At 35.5% G+C, this 27,061-nt stretch overlaps 1 protein-coding gene across 3 annotated transcripts in view; it reads left to right on the top strand.

The window, feature by feature from the left end:
- Window positions 1-27,061, top strand: part of LOC150102479 (uncharacterized) — a 547,971-nt gene that overhangs the window by 363,624 nt on the left and 157,286 nt on the right. For all 3 annotated transcript variants that reach the window (XM_090399126.1, XM_090399124.1, XM_090399125.1), the window contains one exon: window positions 20,907-21,261. In XM_090399126.1, coding sequence (XP_090255252.1) covers window positions 20,907-21,261 — 355 coding nt within the window. The remainder of the gene's footprint in view (window positions 1-20,906; window positions 21,262-27,061) is intronic.

Below are 27,061 nucleotides of genomic sequence, written 5' to 3'. Positions count from 1 at the left end.
AAACCATGAAAATGTCTGAAGAAATATGTGGTTTCTTTTGAGATTTCAGTTCATTTGGTAATCTAGCATAGAGACTTTCCAAGCTACCACTTAACCTAATGCAGATACTTAGATGTCGACTATCTCTCCTGTTTTAGTTTAATAAAAATAAATGGATTTAGATGTGAAAAACATCCAGCATGTATACCTGTTTCTGGGTTGCAGACCATGCCATGGCATCCTCTTCAGGTGTGGTAAGGATATCTTGATTGTTGGGCTGACAGTCTCATAATAATAACAGCCTCCCAAATTTTTGGTAGCATGACACAGCAGTCATTATTTATTTAGATCAAGGGAAGGTTGTAAAACAGTGGCAAATTTAGATCTACCTATCTATAAATAAAGATTTTTCTCAGATAATTTTATTCAGTGAGAGAAAAAAATCTTTATTTATAGATATGTAGATTTAAATTTGAGACTGTTTATGGAATTTGCCACTGTTTTACAACCTTCCCTTGACCTAAATAAATAATGATTGCTGTGTCATGCTACCAAAAATTTGGAAGACTGTTATTATTATGAGACTGTCAGCCCAACAATCAAGATATCTTTACCACACCTGAAGAGAATGCCATGCTATACAAAGAATTGCAGAATTACATTATTTGTTACTTAGTCTGTTGTCCTTCCTTCTGCAGTTTAGTCTTATCATCATCATCTTCATCATCAAATTCCTGCCATGTACCCTCAAGGGGTGTACATGATATGACAGTACTACATAAAAAAATTACATCATTACTAACTTCCTATCTACAATTTTCCTCCAAATCAGTCTGTTACTTGTCAAGACTCCAACATTATCAGATCTTATATTTCTATCGTCTAAGGCTATTTGTACCGTATCAATCCACCTATATCTTGGTCTTCCTCTGGGTTGTTTTCCTGCCAACCTGGCAGAGAACACTTGTTTTGCTAATCTTTCCTCTCCCATTCTATTTAAGTGACCATACCATCTGAGATTAGCTCTGCTAATGCATTCCTGGATGCTGACAATGTCAAGTTCTTTCCTAATATCCTCATTTTTAATATGATATTGCCATTGATGCCATCTGTTCACGCCTCTAATCTTTCTCAGGACTCTCATATCTGCGGTCTCTAGTCTTTGGTCAAGTGTTTTACTTCTGACCCAGCTCTCAGATCCATAAGTTAAAATTGGTTTGAACACAGTCTTGTATACAGCTAATTTGGTGTTCCGACTAATTTCTCTCTTATTCCATATGAATTTATTCAATTGACTTCCTACCATACCATACCAGCTTTGCTGGTTCTGTTGTCTATTTCTATATTTAATTTACCATCTTCAGTAAAAATTGTGCTTAAGTAACTGAAATGTTTTACTTGTTCCACAGGTTCTCCATTCACAACATAATTGACATTTTCAATGATTCTGCCTATTTTCATTGTCTTTGTCTTTTTATTGCTGACCTTCATACCATATCTATTACAACAGCTATTCAATTTAGTCAGAGAATCTTGCAGACTTGTAGTGGAATTATTTAGAAGTATAACATCATCTGCATAAAGCAAAGAGCTGACATTAACATCTCCAATTTTGATATCAGGTTTAATACCACATTCCTTCATAATGTGATCCATATAGATAATGAATAACAGAGAGGATAATGTACATCCTTGTCTCACACCAGATTTAACATTAAACCATCTTCCTGTACTTCCTTCAATTCTAACTGCTGACTCACAACTCAAATAAAGACTAAGTATTGCTCGATATAATGCCCCATTGACACCATATAACTGTAGTTTATTGACTAGTTTTTCTCTTGGCACCTTGTCATATGCCTTTTCCAGATTGACAGAACTTAAATACAGATCTTTGTTATATTCCCATGCTTTCTCGACTGTTTGTCGTGAAGTGAAGATCTGATCCTGACAGCCTCTATTTGGTCTGAATCCAGCTTGTTCTTCACCAAGCTTTTCTTCCACAATTCTTCTCAACCGTTTCTCAAGTATACTTGCATAGATCTTGCCAGGAACACTCAGTAGGGAAATACCTCTGTAATTCTCACATTCAGTTTTATTTCCCTTTTTATATATGGGCACTATGAGAGCTCTACTCCAATCATCAGGAATTCGTCCCTCTGTCCAGGCTTTCTGAACTATGCAGTGCAGCCACTGTAAGACTCTCATACCACCATACTTCAGCATTTCTGGTCGAATATCATCTATTCCTGCTGCCTTTCCACATTTCAAGCCTTTGATGGCTTTTTCTACTTCAAGTATGGATATGTATTCCTGACTGCATGCCTGGTCAGTGTTTTTTATCACTGTGCTGTCATCACTGCTTGTTTCATTTAGCTTTTTCAAAGTAATTACTCCATACTTCAAGGATATCTTTTTCCCCCATTTTCATTTCACCTTTATCATCTCTAATTCCTTTTACAGCACTCTTTCCTCCATTCCTAAGTTTCTTCAACAACCTCCAGAATATTTTGCCACCTTCTTGATATTTATTTTCTATATTCTTGCCAATGTGCTCCCATGACTTTTGTTTAGCTAGTTTTACACACTGTTTAGCTTTCTTACATTTGGCTCTGTATTCTGTAAGAGTAAAAGCTGACTTATTTGCCAGGAACTTTTGATATGCTTTCTTCTTTTCCTTCACTGCCTCTTTAACTTCCTGTGTCCACCAGGGAGTTCTGATTTTTTTATCCTTGCACACAACCTCACCACATGCCTCTCTGGCAGAATCAATCAATGTTTCCTTCAGAGTTTGCCACTGAATCTCCAAGGTTTGATTCCTGTTCTCAAACTCTTTCATTTTCTTTTCAATAATATTTCTGTATTTTAGTCTACAGTTCACATCTGAGAGCTGCTCAACTTTTATTCGCTTTAAAACTTTCTTACATGTTATTCTTTTCAATATGAAATTCAATTTTATCCTGCTCAAGACTAAATAGTGATCACTTCCAATTTTGAATCCTCTGTACACTCTGGTGTCCTGCACCAGGGAGAAAACATCACTATCAACAATAACATAGTCAATGAGACTTTTCTTATTCCTAGCCTCTTCTCTCCATGTGAATTTGTGCACATTTTTATGTTGGAACATGGTGTTAGTAATAACCAGTCCATGTCCTGAGCAGAAATCCAACAGATATTTGCCATTATTATTAGCTTTGCTCTTTTCTCCAAATTTTCCCAAAATATTTTTGTATGTCTCACAATCATTTCCTACTCTACTATTTAGATCCCCAACAAGGACCAACTTTTCCTTTTTCATTGTGTCAGTTGCTTTTTCTAAAGCTTCAAAAAATTCCTCCACTTCTACCTTAGTAGAACCTTCTGTGGGACCATAGGCACAAATAAGTCTCATTGTCCAGTTCCCCATTCTCATATTTGCCCACATTACTCTACTTGAGACTGACTGCCATTCAAGAAGATTAGCCTTGTATTTTGTGTTGAATACTATGGCAACTCCTTCTTTTCCTTGATTGTCATTGCCTGAATATAACGTTTTGTATTTATTGCTCAGAAAGATCTCACCAGTTTTGGTCTTTTTTGTTTCAGTCACCCCTATTATGTCGATCTGGTACTTATCTAATTCCTCAGCTAGCTCCATTTCTTTGCCATTCAGGCTTCTTACGTTGATAGTACCGATCTTTAACTCTGGTGATGTTGAGTTGGGGTTTGTTTTCAGATTTGTTCCAGTAGCTGACTTTTCGCTGTTCGCCCTGGTTCCCTGGCGAAAACAACGGGGGCCTTGTTTAACCGGGCGACGCCCCAGCCGGCATGAAATTTTGTCATGTTGTACCATCATTTTTTATTTTGGTTTAACCAATAAGAATACAATTTCGTCGGCTAAATCCCAAATTGCCAGCCCACCCTTGTTCGTTCAGTATCAAAGTAGATACCCAACAGGGTGCACCACGAGAAGGTGAGGATTGGACATTAGGTCAGAAGCCCTGGTCGGTTCTCCGCATTCCTTTAAAGGCTATGTGGAGGTCTCCTCTCAGTTATACAGCTTTGATGCATTATGCCTTGGTCACTAAGGTATCTTTGTGAATAATTATTGGCTTAATAATTAAATAAAACTTAGTTCATTATTATCTCTAGATATCTCTTTCTGACTTTTCACCTTTTGCAGCTGAGTTACCAGGTTGTTCTTTGGTCACTCATTCATTGTGTCACAGTGAATGGTTTCCTCTCTTCACATTTTCCCACTAATGCCAAAGTACCACAAGGCTCTGTAATTTCACCAATTCTCTTACTTCTTTTCTATTCTCTCACTGACCTCAAATTCTGTCTTATAGCTTTAATGATTATACACTCAGAACCTCTCCTCCATTAAATGGAGGAGAGGTTCTGAGATTCCATGCTTCAAGATCCTTCATAACTTTGTATGAAGATTTCATTTCGTTTTCCCTTACCTTTGATAATAATCAGATCTCCAGCAAGATTATATTTCTCATTCTTGAAATGATTTACAATTTTATCCTTTCCTGGTACATATACATCATATCTATAGCCTCCTCATTATATATAAAAAAAAAAACTTGTTCTTTTCTGTTCAAGCTATTTCTTACGTTGAACAATTTTTATAAAGCCCAAATTTTCCCATCTGTACACTACTTTCTCGCATTTGGAGTGGTGCATCTACAAGTGCTTGTAATACAAGAGGACAATTTACTCAGTAGACTATCCCTCTCTCGTGAACTCACTCCAGTTTCATTGTTATAGGTGTTATGTTTCTGCTTTATGACTTTCCTGTTGATATTGCCATAAGTTCTGTCAGCCTCTCTCTCTCTCTCTCTCTCTCTCTCTCTCTACGATTATCTCCATTGTTCTCAATCCTCCCCCCCTCTGCCTTTCCTCTAAACATGTACATAAAAATATGAGCTAGTACTAGTCACATCCACATTCAGTTCAGCTTTAAACTTGCTGGGCTACCTTTCACTTTTCTCCTCATTCATTCTACTGCTTGTCCTCTGGAACAGTTCCTTGCATTATTTGCTTCATGGAAATCTCTAGCTATTCAAAAGTATATCAGTAGACTCTTTCTTTTCCTTAATAAACTTATCCACATATGACAGCACTGTTGTCTCAAGATTTTGCAGCCTCTTATGTGAGTGATGATGTATTAAATCTGCACATTGGGTTGCAAATATTATATAAACACCTGAGTGTTTTATAAATCTTAGTATAACATTATGTATCGCCCATCTGGGTGTATATATTGCTCCATTCCTCTGTCAAAATAGTAATAACTTTTTGTAGTAAAGTCAGATGGTGTAAAGACATTTGAATTCATTTAAACATCTTTACACAATTTGTCTATGGGCAAATCTTATGTATATGTGTGTGTGTATATATATATATATATATATATATATATATAAAAATAAATTATTGATACAATTTTATTCTATCTTGTCAAAATGACCTGTTGTAAAGAAAATTCATTGAAGCTAAAAATACTTGTTGATATTTTCTGCAAATTATATTAAATATCAAGCAAAAGAAAAGCTTCATCTTGATTATACCACTGATAAATGCATTTTATCCTATCAATACTGAACTGATCTGTGCTGTTTGTGATACCTGGCTGTTATGATGTCATTTGCACAGTCTCCATGATTGAAAATGGAGTATACTATATTGAGAGAGAAGAACAGCTGAAATGGACATGCAGGGGGAGAAAAAGAAAGAAAGAAAGAAACTTTTGCCATTTCATGTTCTCACCTCTTTCTCTTATTTCCAGATGATAACCTCATTCAGAAACAGAATTGACATGCTGATATTATTCTCCATCGCCAGCATAAGAAAATTACTTCTGGCTATACCAAGAAGAGAGTACTTCTCTTTTCATCAAGGCATGTCTCCCTCAACCTGGAAATAGCCTATAAAATAAAATAAATAAATGTCTGCCACCAAACCATAATCCCATTTCACATCATCTCAATCTCTCACAAGTTATGAAAGTCAACTTCTTCACTACACAGAGATTTAGCAATTGAACAACTATATGGATCCACTTCTCTTGATCTATAACAGATCCAGCTGATATGACCTGTCTCTGAACTAGTTATGGAAAGATTTGGAAATGTTTAATTGGTTCGCTTGGCATTATATTAGTACCATGGGTGAGCTAAGTGCTAGATAATTCAGAAACCCTGTTCTGAAGATAAACATGGAACTTTTTCAAGCTGCTTTTGAGGCTTCTAATAAGCAGGATGTGGTCTCACACTGGGCAAATAATTTTATCTACCAGCTGAAGACATCCATGTTATGTTGTGATTTGAACCTCCAATCCACTGATTGGAGGGCAGATGTGCTAATCACTCATCCAGCCAAATCATTTGGTTCATTTACTCTTCGTCCATCCACTGTTGTGTTGTATGGCATTCTGTTCTAAGATGTTCTGACTTATGGTTGCAGTGCCTAGGACTTTTTTTTTTTGCTTCTCTTCTTTCCCCTGTACATTTAATCATCTCTCACTGACCTCAAATCTTGTCCATAGTTTTGCAGATTTAGTACATTCTGTTCTTCAGTTGGACAGAAAGTCTCAACACCTGAAACACTTACCAAAACACAGTCCTCTTTCTCACAAGAAAGAACTCACACTTCATTTCTTCTTACATCTGCTATTACCTTGAACTCCAGGCAAGGACAGATTTCTTCTTGGACTAATAAACACCCCTAGCCAGTGGTGAGCTATGGAAATTTTAACAAAGGGCTCGCATCATCGAGAAAAAAAAAAAAAAAAAAAAAAAAAAAAGCATAACTTAGCCCTTATAATACTTATGTTGCGACTTTGTAGAGCTTCTGACAGATATGATAGATCTTTTAAAAATTCCAAATTGAGAAATCGGTTTAAAAAGTCCTTTTTTTATTTATTGTTTGATGCAAAATGCTTGCATAAAGCTGGGTAATTTTTCCACAAAGCAAGAGCCGTTCGTAAACTGCAAGCTGCCCATCGTGGTCCAAACACAATGCCGATCTTTAAAATTTCGATACCAAGGTCTTTTGCAATCTTATTTAATTCTCGTTTATTTTTTGGTGATCGATGATAAAAAGCATATAATTAATCCATAAATATTTCACAATGATTCATTTCTTTATAATGTTTTTTATCGAATCGTCTAATGCTAAGTGTAAACGATGAGCACAATTGGGAAATTTTTGTAGAAGTTTGATTGCAACACCTGATTTGTTTCCTAATATTACACTAGCTCCATCAGAACAAAATGCAATGAAATGATTTTCTATATAGTTATCAGAAAATTCATATGAATTTAAAGTAGCAATTATAGTAGCATGTATACATTCCACTGTGGTATTTTCTAGTTCTACAAGATTATTAAACAAGAAGAACAAGTGGTTCACAAATTTGAGAAAAAATTAACAAAGGGCTCACGCGAGCCCCCTTATAGCTCACCACTGCCCCTAGCCTTTCCAAGCAAAAATACATCACACTGGCAGCTTCTTGATTTCCAAAAAAAAATGAGTGTCCTTTTGTACTCAAGACAACCTTTCACTTGTAAACTGCTAACTCTACAAATCCCAAATCTATCCAGCCTTAGAACATTTTCACATTTATAGTGGTACAAAATCAATACAAATTCTTAATATTTTCCAGAAGAGGGCATTCCTATTAATTAATGATTCCTTTCTCACAGGATCATTTCAGCTTCTTTCTCATAGTTGTTTTGTTTCTGTCTCGCATCTTTTCTGTAGATGCTGTCATATGCAATGTCCAACTATTAAGCTAATCTTCTCCTCTTTCATTCCATCTGTCTCTATCCTCCTCCAGAACCATCTTTTATATGTATTTTTCAACAAGTCCTACAACTTTGATTTGTTTAAAATGAAAAAAAAAAAAAAAATTGTAGGTCCTCTTTTCTTTTTAACCCTCTTTCTTTTTAGCACAAAAGAAACCAGTGATCTGTAAGTTTAAAAAAAAATGCAGCATAGTGTGTAGCATCTACATGGATATGTTATATCATATGGTATACAAGATGTAGTGGTGAGAGGCACTGCCGAAGGCAAGTTATGGCATGGAGACTGGATGCTCTCTGAATGTTTAACATATCTAAGTCTGTCTCCTCCGACGATATGGTCTCCTTTTTTCTCAACTTTCAAATATTAACATGACAGAAAACCTAAAGAAATGTAGTTACTGCAGTTCAAATAAAGCATTAACCCCTCCAAATAAATAAATAAATAAAAATATTAAAATTTTTTCTTATGCATTCGCTTTATCAACATTTGCGATATAAATTCAACCTAAATGATGTGTGCACATCACATGCAGAAATCCAAACCCAATTTTCTGTTTTTGACTGATCCTCAAATCTCTCCACTACAATGACTATTCAAACTATATCCCATATGATTTCTTCTGCCACAAGGGTGGTTCTTGTGCTTTTGTGTGATTCAATATTTCCTTGCCAGAGGATGTCTAACCTTGAATCTTTTTTGCCTTCTGTGGTTTAAGATTTCTCTGCCTCAGTAAAGGGGATAAAAATCCCTTATTGTTTTTCAGCCAGTATGCGAAACTCTAAGATCAAAAACTACAATCTAAAGGTTTCATGCCGACGAACTGTCGGCGGATCCAAGCATAGGTGACCACTTGGTAGTGCCACACCAAGGCAGCTCGATGCAAAGGTGGAGCAAGATCCCCCACTATTCTTGATATTTTCTCATAATGTAAAAACACACAGCTCCTAGGAGATGTAGTACTGCTTTACATTATGAGGAGAGGTCACTACCCAGACTGGTTTCAACCTTTTTTGAGGTCTTATCAGTGAGTAGCTAGACTTAGAAGATATCAAAGTTTAAGTGAAAAGAACTTACATAATAAAACAATACTAAACTTTACTATACGAATACCAGAAAGGTGTGCCACTATATTATATTATAACATATTATAACTAAGATGAAAAGCCAAACGGCTATTTTTTTTGGCGAGGTTGATATGTAAAGGGGATAAAATTCCCTTATTGTTTTTCAGCCAGTTATAGCTACTCACTGATGAGACCTTAAAAAAAAGTTGAAACCGGTCTGGATAGTGACCTCTCCTCATAATGTAAAGCAGTACTACATCTCCTAGGAGCTGTGTGTTTTTACATTATGAGAAAATATCAAGAATAGTGAGGGAGCTTGCTCCACCTTTGCATCGAGTTGCCTTGGTGTGGCGCTACCAAGTGGTCACTTACGCTTGGATCCACCGACAGTTCGTTGGCATGAAACGTTTAGATCGTAGTTTTCGATTTTAGAGTTTTGCATACTGGCTGAAAAACAATAAGGGATTTTTATCCCGTTTACTTATCAACCTCGCCAGAAAAAATAGCCGTTTGGCTTTTCATCTTAGTTATAATATGTTATAATATAATATAGTGGCACACCTTTCTGGCATTCGTATAGCGAAGGTATGTAAGTTATTTTCATTTAAACTTTGATATCTTCTAGGTCTAGCTACTCACTGATGAGACCTCAAAAAAGGTTGAAACCGGTCTCGGTAGTGACCTCTCCTCATAATGTAAAGTAGTACTACATCTCCTAGGAGCTGTGTGTTTTTACATTATGAGAAAATATCAAGAATAGTGAGGGGAGCTTGCTCCACCTTTGCATTGAGTTGCCTTGGTGTGGCACTATCAAGTGGTCACTTACGCTTGGATCCGCCGACAGTTCGTCGGCATGAAATGTTTAGATCATAGTTTTCAATTGTAGAGTTTCGCATACTGGCTGAAAAACAATAAGGGATTTTTATCCCCTTTACTTATCAACCTCGCCAGAAAAAATAGCCGTTTGGCTTTTCATCTTAGTTATTTCTGTGCCTCATTATGTATGATTCATCTGCTGTCTCTGCCTGTCCCTAATTCTGAAAATCATTCTGAAAAATCCATGAAGCTTGATGTCCTGCAACCCAAATCCCAACAATAAAGTCATCTTCCTTTATTACTAATGTCTACAACTAACTGGCCTTCCCATTTTCCAGTTTCACTGACCAAACTGGAAGAGGTACAGAGCTATTTTTCTCTGAACAATGACTTATAGTAGATCATTCATCTCCCAACCAAAATTTCTGATAATCCTCTCCACCCACCTATATTCACATGTGGCTTCAACTTTTGTTGGATCACTTTCAGCATAACTTTACTTGCATGTGAAATTTAAAGCAGTTGTTCTATAATTCTCAAAATTTATTTAATTTGATTTTTTTGGAATTGGGATGAATACTGACGTTTTCCAATCCCTAGGTCGGTATATTTTCTTCCACACCTGTTGACAAATTATTATTATTATCTGAGATCTCCAGGGAGTCAAGGACTCATCGAGTCCTTGATTTTACAATCAATATATTCACTACTTAATCTTCAGCTGCTCATCAGCTCCATGAGTTTTTCCTTTTGGCAGTTGTTCCATTGCTGATATCACTTAACTTTTCAATATTATGGGTTCTTCAATAAATTCTCTCCTTCAATATTATCTTTCTTGTACAAATCCTCTACATACTCTTTCCATCTTTTTTTTCACTGCTTCTTCTTCTATCAAATATTTACATGAATTACTTTTTACAACTTCTAATGTATGGATAAACTTCCCTGTAACATCATTTATTTTTCTAAACATATCTCTTGTTCTACTCATAATATTGCTTTCTTCAATTCGCTTGCGCCTTTTGTTTAGATGATTTTCCTTATCTCTCCTAGCCTGCCTTTGGAAATCTACACTCAGTTGTCTAACCCTTTCTTTGTTTCTCTGAGGTCATTTTTCTTCTTTGCTATTTGAATAGCTTCTTCTGACAACCATTTACAATCTTTCTTTCTTGTTGCTTTATTAAGAACTCTTTTATCCTGTCTCACTCTTGACAGTACCTAAATATATTCAAGATGAGATTTACCTTCTTAGGATGATTCTAACTTTAAATCTCTCTCTCTCTTGGCACAAATATCACAAATATTACCTCCTCTGTATCCAGAAAATTAGTTTATCTCTTTTACTCAAGGTTACTTGATCTCCAAGCAGCTTCTAATCCCAGACAAATCACAAATCTGCCTGACCATTGAATACTGCTCTCACATCTGGGGTGGTGCCCTTAATATCTTCCTAAAAACACTGGATTCTGTGCAGAAAAGGACAGTTAGATTGATTGATGATCCCTCTCACTAATAACTCCACACATTTCACACAGGCATTCCATGTCTGCAGCCTACATTTTCTATAAATACTTCTATTGCTACCGTTCATCAGAATTGGCATCAATAATCCCCCCCCCACCACCAACCTCTGTCAAATTTATCTAAACACATGCAGCAGCTAATCGACACCCTCTCATAATTCAATTCTAAGCCCACAGAACAAATTCCTTCCTCCTCTTTATTCATCTCTTCCACTGCTGCCCTCTGGAATAGTCTCCCATCACATGTGTTTACCAAGGAAAACAATCCACAGCACTTAAAGTCAAATGTGAGAAGTTCGTTATTGCCCATCCACAGTATTAGTGTATCATAGGTTGACCAACCTCTCATGGATGGCTTCAAAATAACTAAATGAACGAGGGAAATCAAACAAGTAAAATATTTTTACTATTTGGGCACAATTTTTAGTGAAGATAATGAATTAAGCATGGAAATAGACATCAGAATAAGCAAAATTAGTATGTGGGATTCAACTGAATAAATTTATATAGAATAAGATAGAAATTAGTCAGATACTAAAGTAGCTGTATACAAGCTGGATTAGAAATAAAATAGTTGATCAAAGATTACAATTATGAGAGTTTCAAGAAGACTGTAGATATGAGTGTTCTGAGAAAAATTAGAGAAATGAACAGATCAATGGCAGAATCATTAAAAAGGAAGATCAAACTTGTAGGGGAGACTAAAGAAAAGATTTGTGTAGTGGATAGTTTGCTATATTGAATTTCTTTTAGTATAGTGTTGTACATCTGAAGCTATGGTCAGGACTTTTCAGTTTTTTGTTATAGTGAGTTGACTGTAATAGGAAGGAACTTGATATTAGCATTCAGGAATAGGTGAGCAGTGCTGATGTCAGATATTATGGTCACTTAAAATGAAAAAAGAACAAGTAGCAAAACTGGTGCCAGGATGTCAGAAAAAAGACTGAGGAAGAACAAGATCTTGGTGAATTGACACAGGTTAGAAGTATCTTACAAAACTAATTTGGAGCAGATTGTCCATAGGACTTTAATAATAATTTAAACCTTTCATATAGTTTCCCACCATAGTATCTTGCACTCCCCTTGAGGATGTATATCAAGAATTTTCTTTCTTCCTTTTTTTTTCTTTAAAAAAAATAAAACTCAAAACAGTAAGTTTTTATGGCATAAATATAAAATATTTTTTTTTATATTGAGAATAGGAATATCTGTAAAATTTGGTTGCTCTTCCCTAAATGACTGAATACCAGTTGAGAGAGAAAAGGAAGTAGGATTATATAATCACTCTTACAAAGAAATAGCCCAGTTTTAGAAATACCTGTTTCAGTAAAATTAATATTTTATTTCCCTTCTTGAAATAGAAAAATGAAGTAATGGATTTTGGACACCAAAATGCCAAATTCTCTCTCTCTCTGAAAAATCTCAAAAACCATCTCAAACAGACTCTAGTTGTCTGTAATTCAGTACATGTGTATGCAATTCATCTAGAGCATTCTTTTATAAATCTGAAGATGAGGTTTTTCTGAAATATTAATGTATAGGGTGGCCATAAAATAACTTTCCCTCTTTGGAGGCATTTGTCTAAAACCAATAAACGGAATGAGACCAAATTTTATATTGAGACTTTTGAAGGCACGGGGAGATGAATTCCATGAAAAAAAAGATTTACTGCCGATAGGGGAAATTTTGCCGCTGTCTGAGCCAAAAGCAGTCAAATATTTGCAGTAAACACAGGCAAAAAGGATTATGCAAATTTTACTGTGTGTGTGTGTGTGTGTGTGTGTACGTGACAGCAGTGCCACCAGTTCCACTTAAAAAGGGATTGGAAACGTTTAGGCAGTTATTCGAATGACTGACAAAGTCAGTTCTTTCCGACGGCATAGCCACCTCAATCCCCGGACATCACTCCATGTGACTTTTGGCTGTGAGGGTATTTGAAATCCGTTGTGTATTGGTGACATTCCCAACTTGCATGTCTTGAAAGAGAACACAAAACAAGCTGTTATGAACATTCAGTCCAACTCCTTATGCTCAGCTGTAGAGCATGTCGCACACTGGATGCAATTTGTTTTACACAGAAAGGTCAGCACATTGAAAATAGTGTATATGGTCCGGGGGATCCTGATTCTGATGAATAAAACATTATTTCCTGTGAGTTCAATCACTACATTAATTTCTGCGTCTCTCGCAACGTGTTGTTTTAGTTTAATTATTATTCTTATTATCATTGTAACGCGCCACATATCCAGGTGGAATGAGGGACATGGTTGTTGCTTACACCGAAATGTTATCATTTCCATTTTATCTGCCTTTAATGTAATTATCTGCTTGTTTTCGACTCAGCTAGCTCCAAAAATCCCCCTATCAGCGACTTTTTTTTTTTTTTTTTTTTGCGAGAATCATCTCCCCATGCCTTCAAAAGTCTCAATATAAAATTTGGTCTCATTCCATTTATTGGTTTTAGCTACAGATGCCTCCAAAGAGGGAAAGTTATTTTACAGCCACCCTGTATATAAATTTGTCATATTTTAAAAATCAGTCTCAGAATTGGAAAGAAAGAAAGCATTGCACTTTGATATCATCTTTTATAACAATGGGATAATATATACGAAATGTGGCTATTAAATAACAGGACTGGTTGCAAAAATATGGTTTATTATTACAGTTGTACAACTTAATTGTTATCCCCCTTCAACATACTCCCCTCATCTATACACTGTTGCATACAAATTTTTCATTGTTTGAAGCAGTGTTGCAAGTCATCAGATGTTATCTGCTTCAGTAGCACTGCTGTTTTCTCCTTTACCTCATCCACTGACTGAAAATGGGCACCCTTCAATGCAGATTTCAACTTTGAAAAAGGGTAAAAGACATATGGAGCTAAATCTGGCGAGTAAGGTGAATGTCCAACACCAGGATCTTCTTATCAGCCAGATACTTCTTTATAGACAGTGCACTGTTGGCTAGAGCATTGTCCTGATGGGGAATCCAAGCATTGTTCTTCCACAGATCGGGTCTCTTCTTCCTCACTCGTTCTCTCAGCTTGACCAGAACCTCAAGGTAATAATATTAGTTAACTGTCTGACCTCTGGTACTCATTCAACCATTACCACAGCATTGATATAAAAAAAAAGAAGAAAAAAAATGATCAGCATTGCTTCAGTTTTGACTTCTCATTCTTGCATTTTTCATTCTCGGTGACATGGGAGTTTTCCAATGCATTGTCTTTTTGTTTCTAGATTATACTGGAAATCCACATCTCATCACATGTGATGATCTTCTCCTGAAAGTCCGGCTCCGCTGTCAGCCTTTCCATGACCAGTGCAAACTTGTTTCTGGATGTCTTTCTGCTCCTGCACAAGTTTTTGGCTTGCAGCACTGCTTCCAAACAATGGAAAATTCGTATACAATGGTGTATAGATAGAGTAGGGAGGGGGAGGGGTATGTTGAAGGAGATGACAATTAAGTTGTACAATTGTAATAATAAACCACATTTTTCAACCAGTCTTGTTATTTAATAACCACACCTTAGATATATAAAATTATAAGCACTATGACAAACTAAGTATCTTTCCACAGTGAACCAGATGTCATGGAAGTGTCTTCTTCTTTTCAGCCATTTTCTGTCCACTGCTGGATGAAGGCCTCCTCCAGTTCTTTCCACCTTTCTCTGTTCTTGGCAATGGTTAATTTTTCCAATTTTCTGGTATCTTCCCCTCTTCTAGGCATAGATTTTGTAAGTTTGTGACATGGTGAATTATATTGTTTCCTCCCCATTTAATTAATTCTATGTGAATTAGGTTTTCACCAGGACATTTTTCATTTGTTTTAATTCTTGTTTTATTTCATCTGAAGTGAATGGGGAGATGAATTCCATATGCGATGGAGAAGGATCACTATAGAGTTCTTTATAAAATTCTTCTAGCCTGCTTAGGATTTGTTCTTGCTTTCTCATTGTAGTTCCATTCTTATCTTTTATTGCAGTTATTTGACTTTTGCCAACCGATAAATGTTTTCTTAGTATTTTCATATTTTTATCGTTTTCTTAGTATTTTCATATTTTAATCGTTTTCAATTGTTTCTTTTATTTTTTAGTGTTATAAGATCTTATTTCATTTCTCATCTTTTTCCTTATTGCAGAACTATGCAAAATTATGTTTTGCATAGTTCTGCATATTCAATTTTAGAAATTAAGTTTTTGTCTTGTTTCATATTTTGCCTCTTTTTTAGTAGTTGTAAGGTTTCCTCTGAAAGTTTATGGTCTTTTTGTTGTTTGTTGTTTTTGAATTCATTGACTGCTGAGATTATTACTTCCATTAGGTTTTTGCTTATTTTATTTATGTCTTCTTCAAATATATTAAGTCTAGTTTTTGATTGAGTTTTTCTTTGTAATCCTTCTTGTTTTTGATAGGTTTTAAATCAAAACCTTGATTTTTTGTTGTTTAGCCATTTTATTCTTTCCAATTTGGGGTTTATTTTAATTTTGGCTCTGACCAGTCTGTGGTCACTTCCTGTTTTTACTTGATTTAGTACTGAGGTATCTTGAACTATTTCTTTATTATTATACAATATATAATCTATTTCATTTTTTATTTCTCCGTTTGGACTTCTACATGTTCATCTTCTTTTGAGGGCTTTCTAAAAAAATGTCATAATATAAAGCTTGTTACTGATAGAGAATTCTGTAAGAGCCATTCCTGAGTTGATGCTTGTACCATATATGTGTGATCCTGTTGTATCTATTTGGTGAATGGGATGACCTACTTTAGCATTAAAATCGCCCATAACTATAGTAAAGTTTTGATTGCTATTTCTTTGTTTATCTAGAGTGTGCTGCAGTGAGTCATAAAATGCTTCTATCTCTTCATCAGTGTGGGATGAGGTGGCAGCATATATTTGGATGATCCTGATTTTAAGTTTAGAGTTTATTTTAAGTGCAATTTCTATTATTCTTTCATCTGTATAATTAAATTCTTCTATAAGGTGTATAATTGTTTTCTTAATTAGAAATCCCACTCTGTATTCTCCTTTAGTTTTCCATAATAGTATAAGTAGTCTCCATTTTTTAGTTTTATTAAATGTTCATCATGCCTGCGAACTTCACTTAAACCTATGATGTCCCATTTAATATGTTTTAGTTCTTGCTGTAAGATGGTAAGTTCTTCCTCTTCTTTAAGTGTTCGACAATTAAATGTTCCTATATAGAGGAAAAGAGGATTGTATTGATTTGTATTGTATTATTGTGTTGAGAAAGGCCGTAAAGCCCATGGCTAGAATGGTCAATCACTAAACTTAGTCACATCCAGTGATTGCCCATTCTGGCCATGGGCTTTACGGCCTTTCTTTCTTCTTCTTGGCATTGTAGTGCAGGGGTTGTGGCCTAATCTCCCATGCTGGCCACATAACGTCTTGGGAGATGCATTTTATAGATTTCTGCCAGCTCTTTGCTTAGTATCAACTTTGCCATGGCTCATTACAACACCAAGTTTCCCGCGGGGTCCACGTGGAGGCATGATACTAAGACTTCTTGGGTATGGCCCTCTGGACTTCACCGAAATATTGGCACTGGCATCTATATCAATTCCATCAGGGTTTTTGACTATGTTGTAATAGTGCCAGCCCACCACGGAAATCCATCCCAGGCTTAACTGTGCTCAACATGCTACAAGCATGACTGATGGCTAGTCAGCCAAGATCCTGGTAGGAGAACACAGCTAATCCCCATGGAAGTATAGTGTACTAATAATATACTATACTAGGAGGCTATCCCCCTCCCCCAGTGCCTATGGCGCCCAACCCCACTTGTTCCAGACTGGTAGGCCAGTTCTCCTTGAATTCTGATGACTCGAATTTTGAAGATGGTAGCCCCTGAGTTTCAAAATGTGACACAAAAAGGCTTATCATTTTTTATATATAGGGTAGATATATATTGTAATTTTTCATGGAAAGAAAATTTAATTTTCAAATGATAATTTATTTTGGTAAATTTTATAAAAAAAAAAAGACATTTTTCATAAATCTTTGACATAGAATTATTTTTGAGGTAATAGTGCAGAAATAATTTCTGTACTTCATCAATTTCCTGATATGTACCCCCAAAGGGTGTTCAGATTACTCTGACAGCACTACATGATTAAGTTTACATTATCATAAATCTCTTATCCATAATTTTCCTCCAAATTAGTTTATTTCTTGTGAGCATTCCAGTATTGTCATATCTAACATTTTGTGTTTCTAAGCCACTTAATCATTGAATCAACCTGCCTAGACATTGGTCTTCATGTAGGTCTCTTTCCTGCCATCTAGGCATGAAACAGCTATTTTTCTAATCTTTCCTCGCCCATTCTATTTAAATAGCCAATACCACCTTAGTTAGCTCTGCTTACACATTCTTGAGTGTTGAGTTCCTTTCTAATTATTGTCATTTTTAATATGATTCTGCCATTGATGCCATCAGTTCACTCTCCTAATTTTTCGCAGAACCCTCATATCTGTGGTCTCTAGTCTTTGATCAAGTGTTTTATTTCTAACCCAACTCTTGGATCCATAACTTAAAACTGGTTTGAGCACCGTCTTGTATACTGCTAGTTTGGTATGTTGGCTAATTTGTCTCTTATTCCATATAAATTTATTCTGTTGTCTATTTCCAGATTTAACCATTTCACTAAAAACTGTGCCTAAATACTTGAAATATTTTACTTGTTCTATAAGATCTCATTAAGAATACAGCTGAAGTTTTCTATGTTCTTGCCTATTTTCATAGTTTGGTCTTTTTATTGCTGATTTTCATGCCAAATTTGTTACAGCTTTTATGCAATTTAGTTAGATAATCCTTGAGACTAGATATGTTCAGGAATATACATCATCATCTGCATAAAGCAAAGAGCTATGTTTGTCATGAATTCTAATAGGGCCTAATGCCACTTTCTTTCATAATGTGATCCATATAAATCATGAATAAGAGTGGAGATACTGTGCATCCTTGTTTTACCCCTGATTTTACATCAAACCATCTTCCTGTATTTCCTTTCAGTCATTTCAGTTATTGTCAGTCAGCAATTCTAACTGCTGACTGACAAATAGACTATGTATTGCACTCTGTATGATGCTCCATTCACCCTATATAATTGTAGTGCTTTGAAAAGCTGGGCATCTTGTATGCATTTTCCAGATCTACAAAACTTAAGCACAGATCCATTTTTATCTTATGAATGGAATAAATAATATATAGCTAAAAGTTAAAAAATATTCAAAGGGAATTCCAAGTCAAATAGTTTAAGTGGACTCAGGGGTTACATTATCCTGGCAATTAATCTGTTTGTGGCTTTATCATTAAGGGATTAAAAGCCAAATGGAACTGCAGTATAAAAGGTAGAAAAACTGTGAGCATTTGTATCCTCGCGTAAGGTAGTTCATATATATTTTGGCTGGGAGGCTAATAATATTAAACAGTTGCTTTGTGGTTCAGCTTATTACAAAAATGTAAACAATAACAATAAAATCTCAGTATTTATAAAATAAAAATATAATTCATAAAGATTAAATGGAAAATCTTTACATTAAACCAACACCTTGCCAATTTATATGTCTAAACTATATCCCCCGTTTCCTCTTCCTTTACACAAGACTATACAAACTGCACATCTTCCATGTTTTTTTTTTCATATCCAACATTCCAGAGAGCAGGAAGCACCTACTTTAATGAATCATATTTAGACCATTTCTGATATATCTTCTTTCTCTTGAAAACCAAGTGATGAAATCTAAGCACTGACATCTATATGACGATCAAGGCCTTATAAAAGATAACCATAACCTCAATATTTTTCCATGTCACAATCCTTCACATCATTTCAGTGATTTGTTACGACGTCCTCACAATTTTAGTATTGCATTCTTCCTAAAGTTTAATTATTGTACACATCCTTATCTCCTTCACTAGTTGTTACTCTGTCTGATCTGTGTTCTTCAAATTTTAAAGCTTTACACTTCATAACACCATTTGCTTGCTCGTTTACAGAGTCTATTCAATTTATTTTATTTCATTTTTTTATATGAGGAACCCATCCATGAGAGGTTGGCCAACATGTAGTACACTAGTTCTGTGGATGGACAAGAAGGAACTTGTTCATTTACCTTTGAGCTCTGGATTGTATTCTTTGGGATATACATAAGATGGCAGACTATTCCAGTGAGCAGCAATGGGCGAGATGAATGAAGAGGAGAAGAAATTTTGTCTGCGAGTTTGGAGGATGCACTCCGAGAGAGTGTTGATTAGTTGTTGCATGCTTTTGAGTGGATTTGATAGAGTTTGGGTATTATTTATGTAATTCTAATGAACAGTGGCCATGTAAGTATATGTAGAAAAATGCATGTAAAAGAAACCGAGTGCCTGCATAAAAATGAGTGAAGTGTATTAGTAAGAGAGCAGTCATCAATCAGTCTGACTGTGCTTTTCTGTACAGAGTCCAGTATCTTTAGGGAGTTATTAGAGGAACCACCCCAGATGCTACAGCAATATTCAGTGGTTGGATGGAATTGTGATTTGTATAAAGTTAGAAGCTGGCTCAAACAAAAAAGAAAACCTTTTTGGAAGCAGAGGAGGCAATATTTGAATATGTTGGCACAAGAAAGGTTTGAGGTTAGTGTTATCCCAAGAAGATAATCTCTTTGTGAATAGGGATTTGGATACTGTCAAAAATAAGGCTGGAAGAGAAGGGTTCTCTTTTTTGTGGGAAATAAAGCAGAAGTCTGTCTTGCTAACTTTGAAATTGAAATTGACAAGATTATCCAGACCCTACTGGTGAATGCTTTAGACATCTGTTATATTTATCGTAGTAATGGTTAAGGCTCTGGAGATTAGTGATTTGTGCATTGCCAAATTTGTCAAGTGAAAAAGAGGAATGCAATGTGTTTCAGCAAAACTGTGTTTTGGGTTGGTAGTTAGCTAGAGTAGATCATTTATGTATAGAAGGAATAGGTTGGGTGAGTTGAACAGAACCATGTAGGGCCTCTGCATTGATTGTATACTTAGAAGATAAAGAACCATTCCCCATAACTGATGCAAGCATCTGGTCAGAAAGTTGGTGGTTCAGTTGTAGAAGTCAGGGATAAGACCAAATGATGGGAATTTACTTAATAGGCCATTGTATCAGACCCAGTTAAAAGCCTTGGAGATATCATGGGCAATCACTTAAGATTCACCAACTTTTCCAAGTGAGTAGATCACCTGTTGATTGACAGTGATCCATAACATCACTTTTGCTCCTCATGATTTTCCCTTACTTTGCGTCATATGCAACAACTACATATCTCTGATTAAAGAAACCTCTTCAGATATCATTAGCGTGCCAAGTTAAAAACAATGGCTCAAAAACAGATCCCTTGAGAACACTGCCACTAGTGATTTATCTCATCCAGGACACTCCTTCTCTTCATACACAACTTACCTACTAAATTATTAAATTTTAAAAAATTAAATTTCTACATACAAATATGCATTTTTAATGCATGTTTGTATGTGGAAGCAAGCTAATTGGAAGAAATGAAGTGTCAAGTTTGCAAAATGGTGGAATATTCTTGTTCAGCCAAACCTATTTTTTTAAATGTATATTTTAAAATATTTCAGCAGGAGAATTACAGACCATTTTACATTAACAGATGCAAACTCCAGTTCAAATAATTGAATATCTGGCTATTGAAAACTTCAACTGTTTACTTACAGATTTCGAAAATCATCACCATTAAAGGATAATTTAAAACCTCGTCGTCATCGAAGTCGCACTAGTCTGTTGAACTCTACTTGTTGTTCAGATTCAGGTTCTGATGGACTCTCTGCAGTGGCTAAGCAAAACTGTGTTCCTCTTATTCGCCATTCCGGGTCAGATAGTGCCCCTCACTCTACTCCAATTCATCGGCGAAGTTCAGCATCTTCGTTGCACAATGTTACCACTTCAGATGGTACCACAAGTTCTCATCATTCCATTTTAAAGAGTCATAAGTCATTACCAAGATCATCACGATCATCTGGTAGTAGCAGTAGTAAAAACAGAACATCAGTAATATCTAAAGCTTATCAGGTATCTGTATCTTCAAATTTTCTTACAAAACAATTCTTGTTGTTAGTATCTTGTTCAGATAAGGTTTTATTATAATTTGAATTCTTATGAATTTAATTTCAGTAAATTATAGAAATACATTAAATTGAAAAAAATGTGATTCTAAGACATTCTATACTAGTGAATACAAATAAGTGTCTTAAAGGCACAGAGTAGTTCCCTGTTGCAGATTGTATTTAGTCTGTTGAAAGTTTATTTTTCACTTGGTTAGACTATAATAAATTTAGTTTAATCCTTTATCCAAGTGTGAGCAAACAAAGTTTGCACCTGAAAGTATCTTCAGGACTGAGGTAAGGTGGTACAACACCGGGAAACTCGTTGTAGTGGTGGAGCAAGCTAACATCACTCCTATCTCAGTATCTCCCATAATGCAAAACACATCTCCTTGCGGATATATATAATGTTATGCATTAAGGGAAGGGCCACTGCCCAGACTAGTTTCAAGCTTGATTGAAGTCTCTTCAGTGGGAGCCAGGCCCAAGTGGAGATACCAGGCAGAAGCATTAGCAAGGTCATCTCTACCGATAGGAGTTGCCTACCTCCCACTGAAGAGACCTCAATAAAGGTCGAAACCTAGTCTGGGTAGTGACCCTTCCCTTAATGCATAACATTATACATATCTGCAAGGAGATCTGTTTTAAATTATGGGAGATACTGAGATAGGAGTGATGTTAACTTGCTCCACCTTTGCAACGAGTTTCCCGGTGTTGTACCACCTTACCCCAGTCCTGAAGATACTTTCAGGCACAAACTTTGTTTGCTCACACTTGGATAAAGGATTAAAGTAAATTTATTATTGTATTTAGTCTGGTTGACTGAAGTGGATACTGTCTCTGCTCTCTAATAATTTGTGAGTTCAAATCCCACTGTGCTATGGATGTTTGTAAATGATGTAGGCCATTGGATGCCAGAAGGGATTTTACAAAGTATCATTTACTAACAAATGTGTTGATGTTTAGCAAAAGAATGAAATAGAAGACGTATGATAAAACTGTTTATAAAATTTATACGAAGGGATCATAGGCATCTTTGCTATAAATAAATTGTAATATAGGCATACACAAAACATATCAGAAAAAATTAAACAATATGAAGATGAAGTTCTTAGTATAGACCAGAATGGTCATATTGTACTAAAAAAGAAAAAAAAAGGGAAAAGACAATGAACAACATTAAGGAGCACTATCTCTTATAAAAGAGATAAGTATAACCCATTAGATCTCTTGAGATTGCCATCATTTAGCATTTAACTCTCTTTGTATAATTATTCCACAAGGAAACTGCATTTATATTTCGAGCCAGCATTTTTTATTTATTTATTTATTTTTTTATCATCTTAATGCCTAGAAATCCATAATTTTCACAAATGCAAACATTTGGTCACTTTGGGTGTTGGCATAAGTGCTGGCTTAAGTTCATAATTAGTTCTAATTTGAATTTATTTGGAAGAAATAAGTGTAAAGTTAAGTTTGCTCTCTAGCTTGCAAAATGGTGGAGTATTCTTGTACAGCCAAACTCATTTTTTTTAAATGCATATGCTAATATGAATTCCGCACAGAAATAATGAAACACAGATTTAATAGCTCCATTATTTTATTGCCAAGAGATTTTTTAGGATACAGTATAAAAATTGTAATAGCACACATACAAGAACACTTGAAAGAATTAGTGGAAGATGTTAGACTAGAAGCCTAATGCCCTATGAGAGTGTGATTAATCCTGGCTGGTTGGAAGATCTAAGAATTAATATTTTCCAAATTGGGAAGTTTAACACAACCACATTTATTTAGATTGTTTTTTTTTTAGTCTCAAATTGTATTTGCTGCAGTGAAGCATAGTACATTTTTCCCATTTTATCACAGTTATTCTTCCATAATGACATTATGCAAGGTAACCAAGGGGGATGTCGAAATGCATGTGCATAAATGTCAGACGTATCAGAAATGAAGAAGGGTTTTTGGTATTGGTTATCTCAGCTTGGTCAAAAATTATTGCCATCAGTGAGATCTGGTTGACAAAGAATGATGTAGTTTACAGGAATAGAATGTAAGGGATATTATATTTTCAGAGAGCATAGAGGGAATAGGGCAATATTATTATTAATGATATCAGAAGAACTTCAACCAACAGAAATAAATGTTAAGGAGGATTGTAGGTCTGAGGGAAATATGGTTCATTTGAGATGATCTGGTGTGAGATCAACCTGCTCAGCCTTCACCACTCATGCATTAGCATGAGTGCAGGCTGAGCAATTATCATGGGAGACTTCAGTTATAGGAGTATAGTTTGGAAGGAGAAAAGGGCATGTGGCTAGATGGAAAGGAATTTATAGAGATACTAAGGGATAATTACCTGAAACAGCATGTGATGGAGAAGGGGGGGGCAGGGATTTGAGAGGATTGGATCTGGTAATAGCATCTGAAGATCTATAACTACAGTAGCAACTCTATCACCAATCTGGGAAAGTGATCATGCTGCTTTGTTTTGGAGGTAGTTCAGCTTGTGGTTCAACTATAAAGCTGCTGATTATGACGAACTTAGGGTGGCAGCCTGGAGCAGTGCCATGGCATAAGCTACAAGGAATGAATATCAGTAGTACATGAGAAGTGATTAGGGATTGTGTGAGTGAGGCAGTATCAGATTGCATACCCAGGCTCAAGAGTAGAAAAAAAAAACTGAGTAGAAATATAAAGCAGGGATTGTAAAAAAAAAAAAAAAAATCTTGCAGAAGGAATATAAACAAAAATGATCAGCATGCTCATGAGCACAGGCAAGAAGGGTAACTAATATAATAAGGAAGACTAAATCAGATTATGAGAAAAAAATTAGCTAAGCAGACCAAAGTAAAAATTAAACATTATGAAGGAACGTGACATGAGATTGTTTACATTCAAAAACGTGAGTAGGACTAATATAAATTAGTATGGTCATTTAAACAGAATGAGAGAGGGAATGTTAACAAACAGGTGTTTGATGCCAATATGGCAGGAAAATGACCCAAAGGAAGATGATCTAGTGGATTGATTCAAAAGTGCTTTAGAAGACCAATGTTTGATATGATAGTATTGTAGGTGCTGGTAAATAACAGACTAATTTGGAGGGAAATTGTTGATAAGGAGATTAGTCATGATGTTAACTTAATCATGTAGCCCAGTAACCTATACACCCTTCAGGGTACATATCAGGAAATTGATGATGATAGGTCTAGATGCAAAATACACTTTCCCTGTTGCATTTGTTGTTTAATTTACTTTGGCCAATCCAGTAGATATGCAGCTGCTCATCACGGGGAATATCAAAATTACGTTAAATAGTCAGAAGAATCTGGTCTTGCAGAATATATTTCATCTGTAAAACATCAGATTCTTTGAAAAAAAAAGAATAAATGTCTGTATAAAAGCAACTTCCTTATGGAAGTTGGGATTATCATAAAAAGTAATATTATGTGAACTGTTATTATAGTAATGAGTACTTCACACAGACACTTTGAAAGTTTTAATGGGCTGAAATTTTTGCATGTACTAAGCATTGGTAGAATTTACTTATTATTATTATTTCCTGGTATCTACCAGATGTGGTTATTTAGATGGTTATCATAGGGTTTAGATTAATGTAAGAAATATTTGATAATAAGGTAATAATTGTTTTATTTAAGTATTAAGTCAGTATTCTGCTTTGGTCCCATGGCATGATAACAAGCATAAAGCTAAGCAAATGCATGCATGCAAAGCACATGAGAAGCAAGATAAATAACAGACTGAGTAATAAATGAAATAATCCTGCAATTCTTAGATGTCTATTTCTTCCATTAAACTAAAACATGAGTGCTTGACTGTCCACTGTCAGAGTGAGGACACTGATAATATGTCACTGAGGCATCTTCACAGGCATAAAGATAAGCATATATGCAGTCACTCAGAAAGAAGAAAACAACATCTACATACTACTCCTGTTCCAGGAAATGACAATGAGGTCTTCCTCATAGTTGTTTCCTGTCATTTTGCACCAAATAACTGCTTAGTTAATCTTGCATCTTTGATTATGCTTAAGTGCATACCACCTAGATTAGTTCTTTTAATTGTTAAATATTAATGAAGAAATTTCTTTTTAATGTGATTTTACCGTTGACCTATTCGCTCTCTTAATTATCCTCAGAACTTTTACATCTGTAATTTCAGATCTTTCACCTGTTATTTTTTCTGACCATGCTCTTAGAATGCATGTTAAAGTTGCTTTGAAACATTCTTGTTTATACAATCATATTCATTGATTTCTTATTTCATATAAATTTATTCAGCAAAATCTCCATATCTTTGAGGAAGAAAATTGCATTTAATAATCGTTTTACATGTTGTATGGGTTCACCATTGAGAATGTAGTCACTGATTTTTATTTTCCTGTCTGTTTTCATAGTTTCATTCATTTGTTATGATTTTCATATCAAAATTGCTACAGCAGTTAGTTAATTTTTAATTTTTTATGGGGTTGGTCAGCCTATAGTACACTGGCAAGAATGAACTTGTTCATATTTATCATAAAAAGCTGTGGATTGCATTTCTTGGGAAACCCATAAGATGGCGGATTGTTCTAGTGGGCAGCAGTGGAAGGGATGAACGAACAGGAGGAGAAATTTGTTCTTTGAGGTTGAAGATGCACTGTGAGGGAGTATTGATTAGTCATTGCATGCATTTGAACTGATTTGACAGAGAGTGGAGTTATTGATACTAATTTTGATGAACAGCAGCCATAGAAGTAAGAGAGGAGGGAACTGATCTTTGGTAGAACAATAGATCAGCCTCTTCCTCTCTCAGTTCCTGGAGTATATAAAGTACCCTGTTCTTGCCAGCTAGTTTACTTCAGACAGACAGTAGATCAGCAACCATCTGTTTAGAAGAACACAAATCATACATCTGCAATCACGACTATGGTCAATCTGACCTTGCAGACCATGTTTTGGATACAACCCACAGAATCTCCTGGAGAAAAACCACCATGTAATTTTTAATATTTTTTACAAAATCTAGAAACCTTACTCTAGGGACCAAACATGGAACCTTTTTAATTCATGCCACTTCAGGCCATCATGAGAAAGCTGTCTACTATACAGAAAACCAAGAGTTGGTGTGGATACTTTAGAAAAAACACTGCATCATACCAAACTTTATCTGCAACTGTATCCTTAAAAGACATATGGTGTCAGCAAAGTTATATGGACTTGGGCTGATTTCAAGATTTCTTTGTGTCCTTGCAGGACATATTGGTGACATGGAGGACTTATCAGAGAATGATGTCTCAAATTCTCAGGATAGCAGTTGAATAGCACAGAATACTGTTGGGGTTTAGGCCTCTTCTGATCCTACATGGGGGGGCCATAACATGTATCACTGTTTTCAGTGCTAAGTTAGAAAATAAAATTTCCAATAGGATGAATTTCAATGCCCATGGCAGTATTTGATCCTGCGGCCTGTTGATTGGAGAGTGGATAAACTCCCCCCCCCCCCCCTTCCCCCCACACAATGTTTTCCTTCCATTGAATGCATTGTTTGTTCTCATGATTCTCAAAGTCCGTACTTTTTTTATGTATATTTTATTCTTCAGTTATCTGCATACACAATGATGAGTTCTTGATGGTGTATTTTCTCTGCTCTTTGTATATCTTAAAAGTTTGTTATCATCTTGTACACTGCACCCCCCCCACCTCATTAACACCTTCATAGATATTGTAACCAAAGATGTAAATAACCTTTTTCAAAATATGGTT

This window comes from Typopeltis vanoorti, chromosome 10 (assembly GCF_054136105.1).
Source record: "Typopeltis vanoorti isolate ZY-2024b chromosome 10, IOZ_Tvanoo_1.0, whole genome shotgun sequence".
NCBI lineage: Eukaryota > Metazoa > Arthropoda > Arachnida > Uropygi > Thelyphonidae > Typopeltis > Typopeltis vanoorti.
Note: the sequence above shows the minus strand (reverse complement) of the source record. Positions and strands in the feature narration are given on the sequence as shown.